This window comes from Clupea harengus, chromosome 5 (assembly GCF_900700415.2).
Source record: "Clupea harengus chromosome 5, Ch_v2.0.2, whole genome shotgun sequence".
Taxonomy (NCBI): Eukaryota; Metazoa; Chordata; class Actinopteri; order Clupeiformes; family Clupeidae; genus Clupea; species Clupea harengus.
In genome coordinates, this window is record NC_045156.1 from 22,367,807 (window position 1) to 22,383,500 (window position 15,694).

The 15,694-nt window shown below is 40.5% G+C and overlaps 3 protein-coding genes across 5 annotated transcripts; 1 reads left to right on the plus strand and 2 right to left on the minus strand.

The window, feature by feature from the left end:
• The first annotated feature begins 1,125 nt into the window (after positions 1-1,125).
• Positions 1,126-3,691, plus strand: ube2c (ubiquitin-conjugating enzyme E2C). Its single transcript, XM_031568125.2, has 7 exons — positions 1,126-1,271; positions 2,057-2,165; positions 2,321-2,348; positions 2,458-2,544; positions 2,714-2,918; positions 3,025-3,084; positions 3,193-3,691. The coding sequence occupies exons 2-7, from the start codon at positions 2,065-2,067 to the stop codon at positions 3,228-3,230; spliced, it is 519 nt and encodes a 172-aa protein (XP_031423985.1). The 5' UTR covers positions 1,126-1,271; positions 2,057-2,064; the 3' UTR covers positions 3,231-3,691.
• zgc:109913 (regulator of G-protein signaling 9-binding protein) lies at positions 3,546-4,996 on the minus strand. The gene is made up of 2 exons (XM_012824893.3): positions 4,630-4,996; positions 3,546-4,282 (listed from the first exon to the last, which is right to left on the minus strand). Exons 1-2 carry the CDS (start codon positions 4,829-4,831, stop codon positions 3,756-3,758), a joined length of 729 nt encoding a protein of 242 aa, XP_012680347.1. The 5' UTR covers positions 4,832-4,996; the 3' UTR covers positions 3,546-3,755.
• A 2,293-nt stretch (positions 4,997-7,289) lies between these two features.
• On the minus strand, positions 7,290-13,945 carry LOC105897858 (E3 ubiquitin-protein ligase RNF182). Of its 3 annotated transcripts, XM_031568127.1 has the most exons (4): positions 13,703-13,945; positions 13,395-13,439; positions 9,245-9,422; positions 7,290-8,720 (listed from the first exon to the last, which is right to left on the minus strand). In XM_031568127.1, coding segments are annotated over exons 3-4 (780 nt in total). In that variant the 5' UTR covers positions 9,247-9,422; positions 13,395-13,439; positions 13,703-13,945; the 3' UTR covers positions 7,290-7,942. The 3 variants fall into 3 exon arrangements, with proteins under 3 accessions (XP_031423987.1, XP_012680290.1, XP_031423986.1); XM_012824836.2 differs by lacking the exon at positions 13,395-13,439 and having other exon boundaries at positions 9,303-9,422; XM_031568126.1 differs by lacking the exon at positions 13,395-13,439.
• Positions 13,946-15,694: the final 1,749 nt, after the last annotated feature.

Sequence of the window (15,694 nt, forward strand, 5' to 3'; positions counted from 1 at the left end):
CACTACCTTAACAGCATCCATGATCAGTAAGCAAACTAACTGTAAACATAGGACGCTCACATGATTTTTTAGTCGCATACTGTGACGTTTGAGAACCTAAAACTCTGTTTGACCTAGTTCACACGTAAACACAAAAACTGAGTTTTCAGAAATCTCCACTTTGGCCGGAGTTTTTAGAAATTATCGTTTTCCGTGATAAAACCTCAGTTTTCGTGTAAATGAAAGGCCAAAACGCATGAAAATATATGTGTTTTCCCATCGTGTAAACGGGGTATAACTAAGCCTGCTTGCCCCAGATTCAATAGGCCTATGTTAAACTTAAGTTCATGTTTACATGTGAAAAAATATATCTTTTTTTATAAAAATAAATATTGAATATGTCCGGCCCTCGACTAAAACGGAGTTTTTAAATTTGGCCCTCTGTGTATTTGAGTCTGACACCCCTGCCGTAGATGGTCGTATTTGTACTAAAAACTTGTTTGTTTGACTTTTTTTTGCTTATTTTGTAAAAGTTACCGAGAAATAGACACTGTGCAATGTAAAAACCCCATTACTGTAACTGAAAAATACATCTGAGGGGATTTGTGAGGTGTCTGAGCCAGCTATCTAATGTTGTATTGCATTAGTCCCTAGCACTGTTTAAATGTAAAAAGCTGATGTTACTAAATGACTGGAAACTTTTTTTTCTTTTCTCAAACAAATGTTTTAGAAGTGTAGCCTATTTTGTGTTTTGGAATGTAATTTGAGAGACCTACTTAATACTTTTAAAATGCAAATTGTAAAAAAGAGAGAGAGTGTTAGATGTTGTCTCAAAAGACTGTTTTGCAATTATTATTATTAAATGTTTTTGTTTTATATTATTAGCAATCGTTCTGTCTTTTTATCTTGTTGTTTACGAAAACATAAATTGTGGTCTGTACTATTTTGGGGTTCAACCAGAGCTTCTGATCTATCTAGAAATTCTCTGGTTCAACTTCCTGAACTTGAGTGACGTATAAACTAACGGTTAAGGACACGCCCAACCTTCAGTAAGTCATCCAATTAAATTAAAGTTTTGCTGGACGCTCAAAGAGATGTTCTATGCGCATCTTTCAATGGTTGCCAAGGTCCTCAGTGTTTTCCATTCGTAACCCATGATTGGCTGCAGGACTTGATAGGGCGGCGAAGCTGTTTAAAGGAAGAGAATTTAAACAGAGGGGGCGGGATATAATTTGAAAATTTCACCGCATGAACTCATTTCAACATTAAGAGGCAGAAGGTAGCTACAGCTGGTAAGGATTGTTTTATTTGGTTTACAGTGCATACTAAAACCTGTATAATTTGTTATTGATAGAAGTGACTAGCCATGTATTGTCAAGCGCTGACTAGCTTTATAATGATTACTTTGTTGATGTGGCTTGACTCTAGCTATTGCTAACTTATAACTGCCCAAAACGTTAGCAAGCCACGAAACAATGCTGTTTAACTTAAATTTGCAAGCGCACACAGACCGTTTCACGCACTCGGTACAGTCAAACGTTGCTTAGGCATTTGTCTCAACACCGATGTCATTTTAGTTAGTCAATTATGTAAATATAGCAAGATGGCTAACGTTAACTGTAAATGGGTGATGTTTAACATTAGTTAGATGTAGCAGTTCTTTAGCTAATCAATTAACTTGGCTAACGGTAGCTTGTATAGCATAGCTAACATTAGATGACACGCCAGTCAGAATGACAGTAACACACTGTTTTCTTTTACATGTCGATACATACTGTCCTAACTGTCTGTCGTTTGGTACCAGTAGCAAATGCGCGTTACATGTTTTAAGAGAATGCAATGATTTCGCTTTTGTCCTATCCTTTCAGTTAACCGCAATTAGCTAGCATATTCGGCTAACTTTAGTTGTGCTTAATTTTACGGAAGTCTGAAGTTGCTGGCATCAAATAAAGCATCTAGTAGCTAGCTGGGGAACAGTATGGTCGATCTTGAGCGCATTCACTGACTGAAAGTAACAGTTACTCAGGTACTTAATGTCAAATATGTACTGCTGTAACGTTACAACTCTTCAAAACAGATCAAGCAATGGCTTCTCAAAACATGGATCCAGCCGCAGCCTCCAACACAGCAGCCTTGAAAGGCAACGAAACAAGCGGCAATGCGCCCAAGGGTTCAGTTTCTAAAAGGTAATCTCTACGTAGATTCCTCTTGTTCTAAGCATAGTTTTGCCTCACAGTATTACTAAGTGAAGGTAGATTTTAGTCAGTGGCCAAAATGTTTGCCAGTGTAAAGGCTAATCACTAAGTCACCAAGCTACAACACCTTTTTTCCCCACCTGTAGGCTTCAGCAGGAGTTGATGACATTAATGGTGAGTCCAAAGAAATAAGCCAGTCAGTTGTCTGGCTTCTGGAACGTATTACCAATTGCATGTAATGTGTCTTAATTCATTAATTTGTCCTATATCTTTTCATCTGTAGATGTCTGGAGATAAGGGGATATCTGCTTTTCCAGAGAGTGACAACCTTTTTAAATGGATTGGTACAATAGATGGAGCACAGGGAACAGTGAGTACATAATATTTGCCAATTTTCTGTCATATAAGTTTAGCTCATGGTCATATTTTGCTTGTGAAAACAAGCACATGTCAGTCAGTTTATACCCGAATATTGCATGTACTGTTCAACATGTAGATCCTTTTTTTAACCATCTTCCATTATTGCGTCCAATGAACAGGTTTATGAAGGTCTGAGGTACAAGTTATCACTAGAGTTCCCCAGTGGTTATCCGTACAAAGCGCCAACTGTAAAGTTCATCACGCCTTGCTTCCATCCAAATGTTGATGAAAATGGGTTCATCTGCTTGGACATCCTGAAGGAAAAATGGTCGGCCTTGTATGATGTTCGATCCATGCTACTATCGATTCAGAGTTTGCTCGGAGGTTAGTGTGTGTGTCTGTCTGTGTCTGTGTCTGTGTCTGTGTCTGTGTCTGTGTCTGTGGTGTGTCATTCAAATTTAAATATGTGTTGAATCTGCCCCATCTCTAGAACCAAACAATGACAGTCCAATGAATGCCATAGCTGCTGGCCTTTGGGCTGACCAGGAAGGTGAGTGTAGGGGCTGCTATGCCGTACTGTTATCCTTATGAAATTATATATATTTTTTATATATATATATTTATTGAGTGTTACACCCCTCTCCCATATTCTCTTCAGCGTTCAAGGCCCATTTACATTCAACCAACAAGAATTAACGAAGATCATCCTGCACTGTTTCCTCAATTATTACCTGTATTATACCTAGTCATGTTTTGTCTTACTTTCTTGTCTCGTCTTGGCTTCAAATTATGTAAAGAAAATGTCATGTGTCTGTACTATATTTTTATGTTGTTAAACTGTGAATAAAGTTGTTGGATACACTTCATTGTTTTTGTCAACTGATATGGAGCAATAAGTCATTTACAAGGGAGAGGGCTGACCAAGGCTATTTAAGAGTGTGCCAAGCCTTGCATATATTGTTAACATTACAACTCTTTTTTTTTTTTTTTTGTGTGTATGAATATTGAAAAATGAATATTTTCTATGTATGAATATTCTTCATATTCTGTTCACTTTTGAGTATGTGCTTGACTGTTGGGGAAAGCATTATCTGCCATATCATTTTATTGTATTTTCAATGTATTTATTTTCCTCTTTATTAAAATGTCCACAACAAGTGCTGGTTTATTTACGGACAACTTAAATTTGGTCCAATGCTTGACCAGGGGTAAAAAATGCATTTAATTTACTAAACAGAGTAGGCAGCCTAACCTGCAATTTAAATGGTGGCAGCACCCTGTAGTGGTGCTGTCTTGTGATATCACTTCCACCTGCATCAAGTCCTCCAGTGTTTCGTCGTCATGGTGTTCTTCCTTCCCGACCTCCAACCAGGCCTCCTGTGTGGCCTCCACTGTCCAAACGGGCACGTTCACCGTCTGTAGCATCTCCTGTAGCAGAGAATCCATCCTTGAGATTTGCTTTTGCAGGTCGGGGCATCGTTCTTCCTCCCCAGACACCCATGGTGTCTGAACTGTAGCTGCACGAGCTGCGACCTCTGATCCCCCTGAGTAGCCTGTCTTTATCAGAGTGCTGCGGTCACGACGCTGGGTTAGCGGGAAAAGCTCCTGCAAGGAGCTGGTTTTTTGAAGGTCCTTCTGAAAGGTCTCGAGGCTAGACAGGAACAACACCCAAAGGCGCTCCACCTGCTCCCTGTCCTCCTGTCTTTGTTCCATTTCTGTCAGCAGTGTTATCAGTCTTTTATGCAACCCTGTTGTAAAAGGGTGGAGAAACATGGAACAGCATGAGTTGGAGCTAAGCAATGTTTTGTCCTGGCCTTGGTCCTTAGTTTAAACATTGTGCTACACAGCTGAGGAAGGGTACAGAACTTGGACTATCTTGGAAAGAACTTGCTATGCATTTATTTTAGAAAGATCATGACTACTTTCCTGCAATTCCCATTAAAAGCAGTTCATAACTATGGATTTCTCTTACCAACTGAAAGTTTTGTGTCAAAGTAATCTTATGATGCGTGCTTGTCAGAGCATACGTGGAATAACCTAAATCGACTGTCATCTAGTATACTGAGCACGCCTTCCGATGCCTGAAATAGGTTACCCGTGTAGATCCGGTGAGCCATTGCTCTGATATCTGCCAGTTCTTCCCTGAGGCCACTGCCGTCCGTGTTGCTCCCCAGGGAGGAGGCCATTTGCTGGAAGCAGGCAGTCACCTTGCTGAGGGCTGCCAATGCCTGCTCGCACTCAGTCACCTGCTGCCGCCTGGCCTGCAGCTCTCCCACCGACCGTCGCCAGCGATTCATTTGAAATGGGGATGTAATAGCATTCAAATTACCAGCCAAAATGGTTCAGAGCCTGTGGTAAAGTTGTATATCAACACCAGTTCATGTATTTATAGAGAGTTTGTATCAGTATTTCTCAAACTGTCACACTATCCTTAATACATTTGTCATATTCATCATATCAGCCTTGTAAGGACGTTTCTGTCTGTGAAATGCAAGTAGACATTGACAAATCCAGAGACAAACAAAACTATATGTACCATTGGATTGTATTGGTTGAGGTACACAAATATTGATCAATGCATGTGAATGAATTCACACGTTTGCAAACGTATTCTTTAAAGGTGACTGAATGTATCACCTGACAGCCTGTTTCCATCTATACAAAACAACACTTCCAGTATAAATTGACACATTCACTGAAATTCTATTAAATAAATACATTCACATACCTGTGTTTATGCTGATGCATCTAATGTTTCTTGGCACATTTGAAACTGACAGGCTGACAATCCCTGGTACTGTATGGATAACCTCTGAAGCTCCCCACTCTAAATACTCCTTGTTACTGCTATCCACACCCCCTCCAATATTCCATTCTGTTGTACGAGTAAGAGTCATTCCTCTGGGAGCCATGTTTCAATTAGGCCAATCAAGACAGCTGATGCCTCTGAGCCTCTGACACTAACAGGAGTGGAGCACCCTCCTCCAAGTGTTCCTACAGGGCCGAAATATCCACAGCTTTTCTTAGAAGTGCAAAATAGAATTGAATCACTATAGGAGCTCCTTTGAAATACCCCCATTAAACTGGGTGCTGTGTTCAGCAGTTCATTTGGGATAAACTGTCCTTTGGGAGGATCGTGTGGGACTGTTGAACACCGCACAGAGATCCTTTGATGAACCCTAGTGATTAAAGATGGCTTGTTTGAAAGCTGCATGTCACTTAGGGGGATCCATGATGCAACAGGTGTGTTCCCATGTGTAGCGTCTCCAGCGCAACCACTCTAATATTAGCATATTAACACAGCAAACAGCACCCACACAAGCTATGAGTGTACAGCTGAGGTCTACCACTGGGATCGTGTTGTAATACAGGTGTTATTAATTTCTGACTAAAATGGCATTACATATTTTATGATACCTTAGATATACATCTATTCTTTACAACGTTGTGTGAGGTTGAGATTTAGGCTGTCACATTACAAAATTGTACCTCGGGTGCAAAATCTGTCAAACTTGAAGTAACTGACTTCTTTATGTTAAGTCTAATATGCAAAAAAGCAAAAAGTTTTGTTAGTTACATTTAGGGGATTTATGGGAGGGAAGAGCCTCATATTAGTTTCTGATTTTAGCATTACCAATTAACATTATAAGGAGTGAAATTATCTTTTTAGACTGTTCTATCAAAACTGTTGAAAAAGTTGAGTTCATGAAATGAATAGTGGTCACTAAGTTTTGAGTCTGCAGTGTAGTCCTACAGCATGCTATCTAAAGCAACGAATCCACTGCCTCTAGATATAATCTTGCATTGCATATTAGTTTACATTAAAAAATAAAAAAACATGGATGCGATCACTTACGTTGCATTTCATTTTCACATGAAACATCCATTTGCTTAGATGCTAACCTAAACTGATAAAGGGTTAAGGTTTGTGGCAGCTGTTATTTCTTATTTCATTATTTTTATCACTGTTATTTAAGGAAAAATGTATACTCAGCATAAGAAAATAAATCTAGACGCACAGGGTAGGGGTCTTATTTTGTCCTGAACATATTTATTTTCCGATACTGGCCGGCGGACTACGCATTATCCTATATACATTATGGCTTTTGCTGAGAAAAAAATTGTTATCCACGCAAATAGAACTTTAAAGTGTATGGCGTTGCGTAGCAACCTATTACTTGTTGACTTCAAGTTACAACCTGTTGCGTGAAGTGAACGGACTACTTGCGGAATAACATTGAGAACATTAAGAACATTAAGAAGCACAAAACTCGTTGCCAATGCCAGCGGTCATTCATTTCTTGCAGCGGTCATAAAGAAATATCAGACCTCCGAATGTTGGGGTAGTCCATTCAAATCAATGGAACGTTTTGCAAAATTCTAATAAGCAGTATAATAATTTAAGATAACTAAATGAAAGATATATTTTTGGTTCACATTAGCAGTGTATGGCTTCATAAGGACCATGCATGAACTGACTTGCCATATCTAGCTGTGGAAGCTCTTGAAACTTTCCTACTCCGTCTGGTCTTATCTTATCTTACACTAAGCAGTTGTGAATAACGTGGATGAGATTTCCATAAGAACATATAGCTACCATTGAGAACACTTTGCTCTCAGTGTCATTCCTAGTATATATACGCTTATTACATTGGTCTTTGATTTTCCCCAACAAGTCATTATGTAAAAATGAGATCTGTTCAACATTGATATGGCATTATTGCCTAAAGATCATCAAAGTGATAACAGCAAATGTAACACACTGTTTTGATTCTTTATTGAATATCTAGTAACAGTTTAGGCGGTTTCAAGGTATTATTTGTCCATTCCATTTGCAATGACAAAAACATTTTTTACAACATTAAAAGTACAAGTACTTGGGCATAGACATGCCTTACAAAGGCAACTAGAAACTTCAAATGCATACAAGGTGATTATGCTTTAACACATCCTTATACTATGGATTTCCATAAAGAAATTTGACCAAAAGTAGACAGCAATTCTACTAAGGAAATATTTAATACTACATGTAATTGCCATTATAGGATGTGATAAGACCATGTTCTCTTCAACAACAGTTGGATGCTCACAGTTATAGCCCATTATGGTGAGCTGTACATACACAAAAATGACAGCTGTCTGATACAGGTTGAGCTCAATATAAAACCATTAGTCATGGTTGTCCTTTCACAGGTTATCCCAACTGTCACAGCCCACGAATAGCCCTGCATACAAAGTGGATTATGAAGAATTTTCTGTTCAGTGCTGGTATACTCTGGATTAACAGGAGAGGGGCATTGGGGAGGGATAAGGGGCAGATATGCATCAGTGATTTGGCTTAGTCTTTACAGGTCTCGCTATGAGTCACTCACACAGACACAGACTCCCTGATGAGTAAGCGTTGAACGCTATGTAGCAATGGCCTCCATGATTTCATGGCACAGGCATTGGCAGAAGCCGTAGAAGACACACAATACCAGCGTGGAGGGCACGAGACTGACGAGGATGACCCCTAGCGTGAGCTGCTGGATCATCAGCAGGTAGATGCCCAGAGGCAGCGAGCTGAAGTAGATCAGGCAGAGGAAGCCTATGAGGAAGCGGGGGATGGTGCGCGACGTCCACATACGGCACTTCTGGATGGGCAGGTGGCAAGGCAACGAGTCCAGGCTGGGCGGGCGGTACAGGCGCACCATGTTGAGCATGCTCATGGTGTCTGAGGACTGCGACTCTCCCGGCACCTCCATGATGGTGATCACCAGGCAGTCAGAGGAGCTGTGGGACTGGTCCCCCCCGCCGCCGCCGCTGCCGCCGCCGCCACCGCCACCACTCAGACTGTTAGGGGTGAGGAGCACCTCCCCGGGGGTGACCGAGCCGCTTTTCCTGGCCTGGTCCTGGTAGGCCAGGATGGCCAGGATGTTGCTGTCATCCTTCAGGAGCCAGATCTCCTCGTCCGGGACATGGGTCTCGTTGCGGCAGAACGGACAGCTGATGATGCTTGGGGAGGACTCCCCAGTCTCTACAATCTTTTTCAGGCATTTGGCACAGACGCGGTGTGTGCAGCTCAGCACCTTGGGCTTGCGGGTGCGGGTGTCGTAGCGGTTGTAGCAGATCTTGCATTCAAGCTCCTCCAAGGTGTAGATGAGAGGCTGTGGGCTCTCCACCTGTAGATCCAGCTTTTGGCTCATCCTGAGAGAGTGGGCGGTGAGGGGAGAGGGTAGGGGGTGGGGTGTAATGGTGTTTTAATGTAGCGATGCCACGAGGTCACAAACAAGAATGGCAATGCCAAAAAATGATACAGTTTTCCCTGGAAGTTAAAGGCACTCAAAGACTTTTCTAACTAGGCCCTGATATGTCTCCAGTAGCCAAATATGCCCTGAAATGAAAATACACTGAAATTCAGCAATATGCACAGTGAAGCATGCTTACAATTACTCGAAAATCTTTTCTTTTTTTTTAGATTAAACTTAAACTTATCAGGAAGACAGTGAATACCTTTTAGCATTAAGCAACATTGGAAACTCTAACACCGGTAACGTTACTGTCAGCCTATGGTAGGTTGCTTTCTTAATAACACACTTGCTAGTAACCTGTTACATCTAATTCTCATTGTTTTGATATCAGTAGCTGAGCCACTGATAAAACTGTATCCGAATCTATTCTTCATTGAAGGCTGCATTTACTTTGCACATGAACTTGATAAATGTGCTTACATTTCATGTTAAAATGAAACCTGTCTTCAATCTTAAAAAAAAAAAAAAAAAAAAATACCCTAAATCAGGTCACCGTATGGCATAGGGGACACATTAATAAAAGTCCAGCTCATATTCAGATGTCCAGTTCAGTTGTCCCCTCAAGACCTTCAGGATGAACGGGATCATTGCATCCTCTCTGTGATAAAAACAAGAAAATAGAGGAAATAGAGGGGGGGGGGGGGACCATGTATATGATGACAACAGAAACCTTATACAGCAAAGCATTTATTATTTGAAGTAACATCAGGGCAAATGTTGAGAAAATAATTGCATAGAACACATTAATACCTATTTTCCTTCCATTGAAATGACCTTTAGGAGAATATTACTTTCCTCAGTTATTCGTGTCACTCGTGTTGCTCGTAAAATGATAAGGACGGACATGGTGCACTCAGCCTGACTGAGCCCATTGCATGGGTATCTCATGATTCCACATAAATCTGGAATACCTTTCCTGTTCTCCTTGGACTTTTGTCCTCTCAATCCATCACTGTCCCCCACCACCCCACACCCCCACTCTTGATCAGGGACAAGCTGCCCATTACGTCATAGACGGAAACTGCGGTCCTCCATGTATAAAATGAGTACTGGATTTTATGGTTGTAAAAAGCGCACACACAACGCCAGCCCCGCATGGCTATGTCTAACTATTCGTTTTTGACAGAGGACAACACAAGCAGTGTGTACCCGTTGTGATAATAACACTGGAGGATGAGATACTGGACACACCTGGGCAACAAACAACATGGTTCAGTATACAATATTGCTCAGCTGTAGAGATACCATTTCAATCTCAATAGGTGTGTATATTGCTATCACTCTGATTCATTCGTGTTCCATTGAGAGGAATTAATCAGAGCACAATGTCACATAGAGGCAGACAAAAAACATAGATAGATGAGGGTGAAGGGTGACACTGATCTCACTATAAATGAAGAGATCTGATTTTTGCCCTTGCTGTTTAAGTATTATGCAACACCTTCTTCTCTTTTCCTTCAACCACCCCCCTCTTTCTTCCTGTCTCACTGAGCGCAGGTTGTTCGAATTTGAACTGAGTCTATAAATAGCAGGCTTGTGAGGCTGGAGGATACACAGCAAGCTTTATATAACACATCCTTACCACACACACACACACACACACACACACACACACACACACACACACACACACACACACACACACAAAGTCAAAGTCCTTTCCACAAGATGTAAAATCACATGACAGTGATTATAACTACAAGCTCTAACATCACACGCATATCAACAACTGTACCATTTTCCGATAGGAGAAGAACACCAAAGACACTGTGACTGTCACTTCACATGGGAGCTTGCCTCCAAGGGCCTTCAATAAAAAGAACAGAGATACAGCAACAGGACGCAACATTTTGTTGAGCAGAAACCAGTGGGTCGTTTTTTGAAGTGTAAGGACTGGACAGAGCTTGTGAGAATGGCCATCGTCTTTAATTCATTACCTATTAAAAATGCAGTGTTTGGTGTCATTCCGAGAGCATAGCTTAAACCCATAGCAACAGCACAACATGATTTCTGCATGGCATGACAACTGGCTAGCAACAATATATTTATAAAATGGCTAAAATGTCTACAGGTGAAGGCAGAAAGACTTCAAAAAGTAAATTTATGGAAAACGTTGGCAATGTTATTCCTCAACAGTGCATCCATCCACTTTTGCTTATTTTTCTTCCAATTCCATGCTGTTATTCACTCATGTGCATCAGTTAGGCAGGAAGCACCATCATGCCAACTGGCCCATCAGCCAAAACAGACTTCTTCCAATCACAGCAGCCAAAATGACAATCCAACCATTAATTTGTACTTGTAACAACACATATGGGAATGTAAATGGAGTCTCACACTACAGGTATATTATCATGAGCTATTACTGAGGTATTTTCTTGTAGTTTGCGAAGAGGGCACCTGTAGCACCCAGTCTAGCATGGCGTCTCAGAGCCACTGGGGTTGAGGTACAGTGATGCCAGCTGGATGGTAGAAAAACAGGCAAACACCATCTGTGCCCCTGTCCTGTGCTAAGCACAAATGACATCAGCCCACCTCCTTGTGCAAAGGACTATTCTGAGGTGTGATTCTTTTAAAGAGGCATGGTAACATATATTCAGTCTGTCTTTGGTAAAAAATTAACAGCCATTCTAGTAGAAAGCAAGCCAGCTCGTCCATTTCCTTTTCATCTGTCTGAATATAAGTGCTAAAAGTTTGGATTTGGGGATTTTGTTATTTATATATTTAAGTTAAATTATGAGAACCAAGTGGATTTGGATTTTAGGAACCAACAGCTGGTTAAATCTTATATAGTTCACTCCACTCCAGAACTGAGATGACAGAATCTTGATTGCACCATGCAATTCATTAAATATTGACAAACAGGAGAGCATCTGAGCACCTCATATTTTCCCAACAGCTTGAAATATAAAGCCCACAGAATAGACAATTACCACCACAGTGCTGGGAATTCACTTCACCACAGCATTCATTTCAGGAACAAATATATTCTACAAGACTGACTTACGGAAACTATTACCTCTCTTGACACAATTACGATAATGTCTTGATTATAAGACTTTGGTCAATCCGTTTTGGTCTAGAGCTGGAAGGCCATTGAGAGCAATTACTGCGGCAGTGTTAGGTGATCTATCATGTGGGGCGGACATGAAATATCCAAGGACCCAGAATATGAAAGCAGTTCACCAAAAAAAGACCAAAAATATTATGACAGACTGAATTCTGGGCCATTAATTTTTTGTGTGGTGTTTTTAACAATGATTAAAGCATGCTGTTTAAGAGGCGTGTTGCCCCTCGTTATAAAATTATTAGTAATAACAAAAGGACTAATGAGTGACTACACAGCATGCTTTAAAGGATTTTGTTGAGAGCTTTAATGCAATTGCACACTGGCTTTTCCTGTCTGAATCGATATAAAATCCTTAGACAAAAACACAGACCCATTCTGTTTTACATGCCCTTCATTCATTGTCATATTCTAGTGTAGTTCACTGATATAAAGAGCATCTTGACTCATAATGGATTATGTCAATTGACAGACACGGAAGGGGATGTCACTTCTTTCTATAGGCTTCATTCTATAGGAAAGGCTGACACTAATTCCATCTCAGAGTTAGAAATACACAAAGGAGCCTTTATATCCCGCTTTTCTTAAAACACACAAGTTCAAACCTAGTTAAAACAATAGATACATTTTCGGCAACATTTTTTTACAGTAAATTCTTGCAGTGTTTTCTTAGCTGGCCGGTGCTGTGAAGATCATATCAAGTTTTCTGTGTCACTTCCATGAAAGGAAACTTTTAGATATTATTAAAAAACGAATGCATGACTAATTTGATCTATATTTCTATACATCTTTTGTCTGTTTCCATCATTCTGATTGACGCCTATATTACTCTCACAGTTCATTTGAAATTTGACATTACATACCTTAGTGATTTCATCCCCTCATCATGACATTGAGTCTGACATTTAATTCAGATCTCCAAGAGGCTGCCAAATCACTTCAGCCTGGTATAACTTAGGCACATATTAGAGGCCCTTTTGGTTGCATTATTTTCAGTGCCAACAGCTGATACTGGCTGTGTACAATTTGTGTCAGGTTTAAATGTCAAAGGTATCACCATCATTACAGGCAATGTGCAAAGGTTTCATTTCAAAGCACGGTAAGACTTCCATTAGGACTATAGTGACTTTGGTTTAGACTGCACTTTTAGGCAGCAGACCTAGCTGGCTTTCTCACAGTCACAATGGCTATATTCTGAAACCCCCTTACTCTATTAGGCCTAAAGATGCTCTTGTGGTAGGAGCTGTGTTGAAATAACATCACCGAATTGAGAAATAAACAATGAAGTTTAGTTGTTTCATATTTTTCAAAGAAACATAGTTAGGTTCAACGTCCATTTTGTCCTATAAGGAATTATAGGTTTAAACGCAGCTACAGGTTACAGCTACAGTTACACTGCAGTTGCTGTTGACAAAGATTTTATCTACTCTCTGGGGGTTGCGCGAATGCCATCAAAAATGGACTCCCGGGTAGCCTACATGTTCGGAAGCCTGTTGGTCTTACCTTTCAGTACCCATATACGCTATCTATGCACCTTATTTGGTCGCTCTGAAACACACAAACATTAGGCTTACATTATTATAGGCTAGACTACATTTTGCGACGAGCTTTTTTTACGATAAGCTAGCGACAAGAAACCAGCTGATGACGTTTTTAATTTGCAATATTATCAGAAGTGTGAACATGACTTAATGATTATTTAATGTAATTAATTCTGAATTCTTGTTACCCTTCAGCTGGGCAGCATACACCGGAGCCAAATGTAACATTCGACGAACGAGCCAACATTCGCCGCAGTTTTGTGCACTCACCCTTAGTTTTCGACTGTAGGTCGACAGTCTTCCTTGTGCGTTGGCCTGTCTTATGTCTTTTGTCAAGGTCCGATATAACTGCACCTTAACGTTCTTGAATTTTTATCCCGTTCTGTCACTTGCTGTCGGTGAGTCACTGTCGGTCTTGAGGTCCCATCTGCCCGAATGTAACTGCCATCCCTCCATCCCCCTCAATGCGGTAGTGCTGGAGCATCACAACCTGCACTGATTTCTCCTCTGGTTGCTGTGGCAACAGGACCTAGTGCATGCAGTCTTGACTTACAGACAGTATATTCTTTGACCGCATTAACTAGCTGCTTGAAACACTACCTAAAGTTTAGGAGCAGGTAAAATGTAAATAAACAAAAACTGCAATCATGTCTTGTTTTACTGCTGTAAAATGATATATATAATTAAGCAAGCTACACGAGAAACCTCAATTAGATGTGATCCTCGGATAGAGATGAGAGTATCTAAACCACTAGCCCAATGAGCACCATGCATGTATTCAACTTTTGTAGGAAAACAAACTCATTAGTGATTGATGATGACAGTGTTTCCACATGAGCTCTTGAAAGGTTTGCTTTGTGGAAGTAACCTTCCATGCCTGTCATTGCATTATTTTCTTTAGTGCAGAGCAGCATGTGTTACCGATGGCTGCTTCCATGATCTGCATCTGTCTGCAGCTCTGTGCTGATACTGTGATAGGGTTAATGTATACAGTGCTGAGTTATTGCTTGAGCTGATCTTTCAAGTGTTTCATAAGCCTACTTTTGTCTCATACCCCTTACACCAGCTGCTCACAAAGCCTTTTGAGGCCTTTTGAGAACTGAGGCATCTCTTGGGAAAATATTACAAATTAGTGTTCTTCCTGAGGCAAAGGGACAAATTGTGAAAGCCACGTTATTCTTAAACTTAGCAACTATAGGCACATGACAACTAAGCACCTGTCTAAGCACAATCTTGTTATTATTTCAACATCTGTGTTTTCTAATGCAGATTTATTGAATTAAACATCACTCACTGGAAAACTTCTTCGGTTGTTGTATAGTCCTTTGTGGCACAGCAGCAGACTGTGGCCCAAGTAAAAAACCTCACTGTACACCACTCACCATACTGTTCTGGGCATCGATAGCCTTCATGTATAAGACAGGACCTGCTAAGTCAAGCTGGCATAATGCAGGACATCTTCAGAACTGTAGTATTGGTGCTATGGTCCCTCATGCATATTTTATGAATCTGTGATTAAGTCAGTGTAAATGTAATACCCATACTGGCCATTGATACATAGAAACACTCTCAAAACATGGACTAGATAGTTATGGCATCACAGAGTCAAGTCAGTTCAAGTTGTTCAGTGACTGTGGCTTTATGTCTAACCTAAACCTAAATCAAGCTCCAAATGCTCCCTTATTCTAGATATGTTATTCGTTGGAGTAATGACAGGTATTGCATTTGTATGACCCATTCTCCCACTGTGTGGTTCACTGACTGCAGCATATTGCTAGCAGTTTCTTGCCCACTGTGTTTTTCCAAGGAACGATGTCTGGCATTGCCTTCCCTTCACACAAGGCAATCCCAGTCCAGACAGTTTTTTGAAAATGGGAGTGTATTATCTTTAGATATTTAAAAATGTAACAAATATTTAACAGCATTAAGCTAAGTGTAACTGTACAAAGCAATCCAAAAGCTGCAGACAAGATGTTACTTACATCACTCAACTTACAAATGTCACTTGCATCAACTTTAACATTTGTAATGTAGTGTACTTGTTTTTAAACCAGGTTTTAAAATAATTTGCTTGTTTGTTTGAGAATACCAACTTGAGGATAACTCTTTGCTGATTAATGATAGGGACAGTAAGATTTATTTTGTGTAAGATGGGCAGAAAAGTAGACACAGCAAAGTGGCACATACAAACAATACTGGCAAATGGGGCAAAGCGCGGTGTTGGAGATGGCTGGTAGTATCCTGCTGCTCAGGATCTATGGT

Bases quoted from the DNA above. Each gene is read 5' to 3' on its own strand.
- ube2c (XM_031568125.2), top strand. From the start codon at position 2,065: ATGGCTTCTCAAAACATGGATCCAGCCGCAGCCTCCAACACAGCAGCC. The intron at 2,545-2,713 runs GTGAGTACATAA...TCCAATGAACAG, and splicing joins TAGATGGAGCACAGGGAACA to GTTTATGAAGGTCTGAGGTA. The intron at 3,085-3,192 runs GTGAGTGTAGGG...TATTCTCTTCAG, and splicing joins CCTTTGGGCTGACCAGGAAG to CGTTCAAGGCCCATTTACAT.
- zgc:109913 (XM_012824893.3), bottom strand. From the start codon at position 4,831: ATGAATCGCTGGCGACGGTCGGTGGGAGAGCTGCAGGCCAGGCGGCAG. The intron at 4,283-4,629 runs GTAACCTATTTC...CTTTTACAACAG, and splicing joins GGCTCACCGGATCTACACGG to GGTTGCATAAAAGACTGATA.